The 8,060-nt window shown below is 43.0% G+C and overlaps 1 protein-coding gene across 1 annotated transcript; it reads right to left on the reverse strand.

Annotated features, from left to right (window-relative positions):
- Positions 1 to 1,012: 1,012 nt before the first annotated feature.
- On the reverse strand, positions 1,013 to 6,871 carry LOC149212450 (uncharacterized). Its single transcript, XM_089388694.1, has 6 exons — positions 6,037 to 6,871; positions 4,846 to 5,929; positions 4,431 to 4,706; positions 4,018 to 4,250; positions 2,953 to 3,585; positions 1,013 to 2,759 (listed from the first exon to the last, which is right to left on the reverse strand). The coding sequence occupies exons 1-6, from the start codon at positions 6,654 to 6,656 to the stop codon at positions 1,091 to 1,093; spliced, it is 4,515 nt and encodes a 1,504-aa protein (XP_089244820.1). The 5' UTR covers positions 6,657 to 6,871; the 3' UTR covers positions 1,013 to 1,090.
- Positions 6,872 to 8,060: the final 1,189 nt, after the last annotated feature.

Raw genomic sequence — 8,060 nt, forward strand, 5'->3', positions numbered from 1 at the left:
TCTATTAAATTTATTTATATATTATTTAAGTATTAAAAAATAAAATAATATGTAATACTAGAAGAAGAAAAAAAAAAGTAATTTTTAACATCAAATTATAAATTTATTTTAAGATATAAAATATTGATTACTTATAACATTTTAACATATTCGTTAAAAATAAAAGTGAAAACATTAAATTATTTAAAAATATTTTATAAAATTTAATTTCTATGTATATATAAAATTACAATTATTTAAAAATAAATTTAAAAAATGATAAAATTTAAAAATAAATATTAATTAAATTAATTAATTTATTTATTTTAAAATAAAATATATATCAAGAACTAAATATATAGTTAGTGAAGAAAACTAAACGATTGAACAATTCGCTGAAAGTATATACACTCGTTAAAATCTTGACTACCAGATTGTTGGGTATTTTTCTCATGTTTGCAATTGGATTAATTGGTTGAAAAATTAAATTAAAATATCATTTTAAAGCTTCGGTATTTGCTTTAACTCTTTTGTGTATTTGCGTTAAAATGTATTGGTATCTACGTTAAAATATTTTAAATTAATAATTTAAATTCTTAATAATATTTATTTAATTTTATTTTGAATTTGAACTTTAGACGTGTATATAAAACTGCTTATGCTTGGCTAAGAGCTCGTCTTCCTCGGACGTAAGGAAACAGGTTAACGGCCCAAGACCCAGAGGCATCTGGCAGGAGTGAGAGCCTGCTCCCGATTACGGACCACCAGCAGGGTTATGCAAGGTGGCGTGGTTTTCCTATTTAACAGTGATGAGTCAAACCTAGCATTCGCGGATAGCAGCGAGAGATGGCTGTCCTCACTGTTGGTTTGACCCCTGAGTTGATAGGTTTTACCACCTTCGGAAAAAAAAAAAAAATTCACAAAAATTACAATCCTACCCGGTCGCCGTTCATGTCATCCACAACCATACAAGAAAACCACTTAAACCGACATACCTTTATCTATAGAAAAAATATCCCCACATATAAAATGAATAATCACCGGGACTGTAAAGCAAGATGTTAAAAAAACCAAACTCTTTGTGATTCAAACGATTGAATAAATAATATTTTCATACGATGAAGTCTTCCTTCAATCTTTGCTGCAGTTCCTCCGCTACTCCCTCACCCCACTGCAGTTTTGGACATCCAGAGGCATAAAGTGTGTCCAACGACCCCAACTGTTCAAGACCTGCCAGGTGTTCTAACTCCGAGCACTCCCTAACATCTAGTAATTGAAGCTCTGTCAACTGCGCCAAACCCTCTATACTCTTCAGTTTGCAACACTTACGCGCAGCCAACGGCTGCAGAGATACCAGTGTTTCAATACATGGCAGCTCCTCCAATTCCATGCACCCGTCAATGTTCAGCGTTTGAAGCTTTGTCAAATGCTCCAACCCCTGTATGTTCTTAAGCTTGACACAATTAAATGCCCACACCTCCTGCAAAGATACCAGTCTTTCAATATTTGGCAGCTCCTCCAATTCTATGCATCCGTTAATGTTCAGCGTTTGAAGATTTGACAGCGGCTCCAAACCCTGTATTCTTTTCAGCTTGACACAATTAAATGCACAGAACTCTTTCAAAGATACCAATCTCTCAATACTTGGCAACTCCTGCAGTTTTATGCACCCGCTGATGTTCAGTTTTTGAAGCTCTGTCAGCGGTTCCAACCCATGTATGCCCTTCAGCTTGACACAATTAAATGCAGACAATTCCTCTAAAGATACCAATGTCTCAAGACTTGGCAGCTCCTCCAATTCCATGCACCTGTTAATATTCAGCTTTCGAAGCTTTGTCGAATGCTCTAACCCCTGTAAGCTCTTTAACTTGAGACAATTAAATGCACACAGGTCCTCCAAAGATACGAAGGTTTCAAAACTTGGCAGCTCCTCTAGTTCCATGCACCAGCTAGTGTTCAACCTTTGAAGTTTTGAAACAACAGAAAACCCTCTTATTTTCTTCAATGGGCCGCAACCCTCCAACTTTAGGGTTCTCTGGCTTGTTCGAAATGCTCCAACCTCCACCAGACCATTACAATCCTTAATTTCGACATCTTGAAGGTTCGCCAACCCGCCAAATGATTCTGGTAGGCTCTGCAGCTGGGAGCAGCCGGACAAGTCGAGAGTTTTGAGGTTCCTCAACCCGCCAAGGGATTCTGGTAGGCTCTGCAGCTGGGAGCAGAGGTTCATGTGGAGAGTTCGGAGGCTCGTCAACCCGCCAAGTGATTCTGGTAGGCTCTGCAGCTGGGAGCAGCCGTTCATGTGGAGAGTTCGGAGGCTCGTCAACCCGCCAAGTGATTCTGGTAGGTTCTGCAGCTGGGAGCAACCGTCCATGCAGAGAGCTCGGAGGCTCGTCAACACGCCAAGTGATTCTGGTAGGCTCTGCAGCTGGGAGCAGCCGGACATGTTGAGAGTTGGGAGGCTCGTCAACCCGCCAAGTGATTCTGGTAGGCTCTGCAGCTGGGAGCAGCCGGACATGTTGAGAGTTTGGAGGCTCGTCAACCCGCCAAGTGATCCTGGTAGGCTCTGCAGCTGGGAGCAGCCGGACAAGTAGAGAGTTTGGAGGCTCGTCAACCCGCCAAGTGATTCTGGTAGGCTCTGCAGCTGGGAGCAGCCGTCCATGGAGAGAGTTTGGAGGCTCGTCAACCCGCCAAGTGATTCTGGCAGGCTCTGCAGCTGGGAGCAGCCGTCCATGGAGAGAGTTTGGAGGCTCGTCAACCCGCCAAGTGATTCTGGGAGGCTCTGCAGCTGGGAGCAGCCGTCCATGCGGGAGTTCCGAGGCTCGTCAACCCGCCAAGTGATTCTGGGAGGCTCTGCAGTTGGGAGCAGCCGTCCATGCGGAGAGTTTGGAGGCTTGTCAACCCGCCAAGTGATTCTGGTAGGCTCTGCAGCTGGCAGCAGTCGTCCTGCGGAGAGTTTGGAGGCTCGTCAACCCGCCAAGTGATTCTGGTAGGCTCTGCAGCTGGGAACAGAGGTTCATGTGGAGAGTCCGGAGGCTTGTCAACCCGCCAAGTGATTCTGGTAGGCTCTGCAGCTGGGAGCAGCCGTCCATGCGGAGAGTTTCGAGGCTCGTCAACCCGCCAAGTGATTCTGGTAGGCTCTGCAGCTGGGAGCAGTCGTCCATGCGGAGAGTTTCGAGGCTCGTCAACCCGCCAAGTGATTCTGGTAGGCTCTGCAGCTGGGAGCAGAGGTTCATGTGGAGAGTTCGGAGGCTCGTCAACCTGCCAAGTGATTCTGGTAGGCTCTGCAGCTGGGAGCAGCCGTTCATGTGGAGAGTTCGGAGGCTCGTCAACCCGCCAAGTGATTCTGGTAGGCTCTGCAGCTGGGAGCAGCGGGGCATGTTGAGAGTTCGGAGGTTCGTCAACCCGCCAAGTGATTCTGGTAGGCTCTGCAGCTGGGAGCAGCCGGACACGTTGAGAGTTCGGAGGCTCGTCAACCCGCCAAGTGATTCTGGTAGGCTCTGCAGCTGGGAGCAACCGGACAAGTAGAGAGTTTGGAGGCTCGTCAACCCGCCAAGTGATTCTGGTAGGCTCTGCAGCTGGGAGCAGAGGTTCATGTGGAGAGTTAGGAGACTCGTCAACCCGCCAAGTGATTCTGGTAGGCTCTGGAGCCGGGAGCAGCAGTTCATGTGGAGGGTTCGGAGGCAAGTCAACCCGCCAAGTGATTCTGGTAGGCTCTGCAGCTGGGAGCAGCCGTCCAAGTCGAGAGTTCGGAGGCTCGTCAACCCGCCAAGTGATTCTGGTAGGCTCTGCAGCTGGGAGCAGTAGGACATGAGAAGAATTTCAAGGCTTGTGAACCCGCCAAGTGATTCTGGTAGGCTCTGCAGCTGGGAGCAGCGGTTCATGTGGAGAGTTAGGAGGCTCGTCAACCCGCCAAGTGATTCTGGTAGGCTCTGGAGCTGGGAGCAGCGGTTCATGTGGAGAGTTCGGAGGCAAGTCAATCCGCCAAGTGATTCTGGAAGTCTCTGCAGCTGGGAGCAGCCGTCCAAGTCGAGAGTTTGGAGGTTCTTTAAATTGCCAAAGGAAGCTGGCAGCCACTTAATATCTGAACAACACCGTAACTTCAAGTAATTCAAGGACTGACGACAAAATTCATCTGGCAAGATATTCAGACCAACCGGTTTATTGTTGTTGTGCAAGACAAATTTTTCGAGATAATTCAACTTTTCAATGGACTTTGGAATATTGAGAACGCGACCATCAATTTCCAACTCCCTAATCTGCACAGGTGCCTGCAATTTCATATTTTAAATTGGGCTTGACAATGGATGGCACAGTTTCTGTAAATTGTGCTAGAGCAAGTAAATTTTTATAATAAAGGTCAATTGAAAAATGCAAAACTAAATTTTTATAATAAAGGTCAACTGAAAAAATGCAAAACCTTAGAGAAGAAAACAAAATCACATAATTACCTGGCATTCATCTGCCCAGATTGTTTCAAACTCCTTCCCCTTTATTTGTAAAACTCTTAAATTTTTCATTAAAATCCATGAAGGCAGGGAGGAGTACGGACAGTTAATCCAGCGGAGCCATATTAGCTCTGGTGGCTGAGCAACATTCAATATGCTTTCCACACAATCACCTTCTGCCGCAAGAAGCTGCAACCTGCCCGTGAGTTCCACAAGGCTTTTGAAATGTTGTGGAGACCATTCCGGGCCATCACTCGGAACAACGCTAACTCCACGCACCTAAAACACGATTGATCGATATTTATGCAAATTAGATGAAAAACTCAAAATTTACAGACAATTCACACCATAACGGCATTTCAAAATTTGATATCAGAACATTATTTTCAGTGTCACTCTAAAGCTTCAAAATACGTACAGGTGAGTGCTGATAAAGAAGGTTGTCAGTTGGACGCCAAATACGACGCCAAGAGTCTGGAGGCTCTTTCTCCGCCAGGTCTCTCCCCATATCCCTAAGGTGGTCGTGCATTCTTATTTGATTTTCTTCGTCTACCTCCACAAGACACCTGTTTTGTAGATTCCGAAAACCCAGCTCTCCTTCCCAGCCAGATCCGTCCCATATTCTTATCGCTGTGTCTCTGTCTTTGTGTAGAAAGAAACAAGCAATGTCTAAGAATATGTGCTTCTCTTCTTCCTCCAGACCGTCATAGCTAATTCTGAGTCTGCTTTGGATATCCGCGGGAAGTGCCTTGGAGATTTTGCGGAATTGGGCATACCAATACTTCAAATGTTTTTCACCATGCAGATGCGCCCCAAGCACCGTGAGAGATAGCGGCAATCCATTACAGGCTTCCAAAAACAGACTAACTACTTCTTCAAAATCCGCATCTGGATAAGATTTGTCAAAGGCGTGAGAGCAGAAGAGCTCTTTCGACTGTTGCGGATCCAGTCCTGTGAGCTTGTATATGCACGACTCTTCAATTCCCCATCTTATAAGAACATCCCTATTACGAGAGGTAACTAAAATCAAGCTACCGGATGGAAGAACATCCTTAGCTGGTGAAAGTAATGCATTCATTTGCTTAATATCATCTACATCATCTAAAATGATGATAGCTTTAGAAGCTGCGAGATACCTACTCAGCATCTCTATACCTTCATCGATGCTGTTTATCTGCCCATTCCATTGAGCCAAGTCCTTAAGAAGCTGACTCTGCAAAGAAATTAAAGGTTTGTCTCTAACATCAAATAAAAAACAAGATCTATTGTATTGTGACATCTGACTGTTAAAGATTTCTTTTGCAAGGGTTGTTTTTCCAACGCCACCAAATCCCACAATTCCTATAATTCTAGTCTGGCCGCTTTGCTCCTGCAAACGCATTTCCCTTTCAAAATCTTTTATTTTCTGTTCCAAAGCGATTGGATATTTGGACACATGGAGCTTTCTTGGAACTTTTTTCAACACTCCTTCCACGACCTTTTCTAGGAGCTGTTGCTCGTCCCTAAACAATGTCCAGAGTACAATCGCGAGTCAGAAATGCCATCTACGTGATGCAATAAATTAAATCTAAAGTTAAAGACTGACAGAGAATTGGAGTGCAGTTCTCACCCGTTAGAAGCTTCCAGGTCAAAACCGCTTATGTCTGCAACTTTAAAAAGAGCGTCCTTCCACTCTTTCATAACGAGGGAGTCATATCGCGGCTTCTTTTGACCAGTTTGATGGTCGATTGTTTTCTTCTCTTCGAGCTTGCGCAGGGATCGGGCATACACTCCATTTTCGCCCCTTGTGCAGCAGAGCATGCAGGGAAGCCATGGGAGCAGGCGCAGGACTTTATCATAGAGTCCAGTTTCCTCCTGCGTCCACCGAAGTTCTGATGGCTGGACACCGTAGAAGACCGGAATGATAGGTGCCCTCGATTCGAACATCAAGACAAGCTCCTTCAAACACCAACTGGATTCGGCATATTTAGGAGAGAAAATAGCTATGTGCACAGAGGCTCTTCCGATAGCACCTTCGATTTGAGGAGTTAAGCCATCTCCCTGTTGCAATTCTTGATTGTCCAGGAACACTCGCAATCCGTGCTTGGTGAGGCGATCGTAGAGATAGGTGGCCAATGTTTTCTTGCAGTCAGGACCTCTGTGGTTGATAAACACGTCATACACATAGGAGTTGGTGTTGGCGTACGAGGTGGATGCAGAGGTAGAGGTGGCGTGCGAGGTGGATGCCATATTACCACAAGATTAGAATTATGCGATTGTCTTGTTTCTCTCAGAACAACTGCAAAATGTCTACCAGAAGATGACCACTCGTACACTCGGTCTTTCTTGCGCTGTGACTCGCAGCCGATGACCCCAAGTTACGACTAGTTCACTCGGCTTTTCTTGCGTTCTGTGTCTCTGACTACTTGGCAATAAGTTGAGAACAAAAGCGCTCTGAAACGTGGTAGGCTCAGCGAATAGGGACCTCCGTTTGTTTACATTGAACGAAATTTATGACCTTTTTCTTTTAATTTTTTTTAATTTATTATTGAACGATGAAAGTGACATGGGCGCAGCAATTTCCGCGTTGAGGACCCATGACAACCTTTTTTCTTCTGGTAGTCAAGACGAACCTTTTTTCTTCTTGTAGTCAAGATATCGTGGATGACAACTGGCATGGCTTTACCCTCTGACATAGAGACGCTTCATAATTTACACACCGTTCTTCCTGAGAAATTCTTTTCCGAGTGTTATAAGTCGATTACTGTCTTTTCTTAAGTATTATTTTCTCAGAAAGTGGAAGGAAAATGTAAAGGAAAGTATTATTTAAAAATTAATGCATTAAACATCTCACCACCCATCACGTTTAGTGGATCGGTCACGGATTGAGTAGAGATCACACATTTCAAAAGTGGATTCTTTTTTGTCCTATGGTGGAGACGATTGACTTATTTTAAACATCTCACCAATATTTTAAACATCTCACCACTAAGAAGACACTTATTTGTCGGATGAGACTTAAACATCTCACCACCAATCACGTTTAGTGGATCCGTCACGGATAGTCACAACTAAATTAAGGTAAACTTATGAATAATGCCTTTTTAAATGATTAAGTTAAAACTATATTAGTTTCAAATTTTTAATGTTTAATTATTTTATCTAAGATATTTTATTTTTTAAACGAAGGATGGCATGTCACTATTTCTAGCATAAATGAATATAGAGGAATATTATGCATATAGGGTTTAGTTTGTTTAGTTAGAATGATAGATTTACTTGTTTAATTAAAAAAACATCTTATAATACCATAAACAAAGAATACAATAAAGTTCCAAAATATTAACCACATTAAGAAAAACATCCCTATAAATAGTTAACAATACAAACACTAAAAATAGAAAAGAGTGATTGCATATGTTATACAAGATATTATGCATAGTTAAGCTTTTCAAGATCAATTCAATGAGTTTTGAAAAAAATAATCAAAGCTTAAATTGAATGGATGGACGAGCATAAATATATTTATTTAACTTTACAACTTATGTTATGCGAGCCCCTTATTGTCATGGTATGGTTGTTTGGCCAAGGATAGGTGTCAAGTGATAACAATAGATGCATAGAAAATGTGAGTTGTTTTGCAAGAAGCAAAGA

Source organism: Pinus tabuliformis, chromosome 1_1 (genome assembly GCF_031772625.1).
Source record: "Pinus tabuliformis cultivar Carrire ecotype Pingquan chromosome 1_1, CPIR1, whole genome shotgun sequence".
NCBI classification, from domain to species: domain Eukaryota; kingdom Viridiplantae; phylum Streptophyta; class Pinopsida; order Pinales; family Pinaceae; genus Pinus; species Pinus tabuliformis.

Excerpts from the sequence above, each read along its gene's own strand:
- LOC149212450 (XM_089388694.1), bottom strand. The coding sequence starts at position 6,656 with ATGGCATCCACCTCGCACGCCACCTCTACCTCTGCATCCACCTCGTAC. Across the intron at positions 4,707-4,845 it reads TTCTTTATCAGCACTCACCT|GTGCGTGGAGTTAGCGTTGT; the intron begins GTACGTATTTTG and ends ATCGTGTTTTAG. Across the intron at positions 4,251-4,430 it reads TCTGGGCAGATGAATGCCAG|GCACCTGTGCAGATTAGGGA; the intron begins GTAATTATGTGA and ends ATGAAATTGCAG.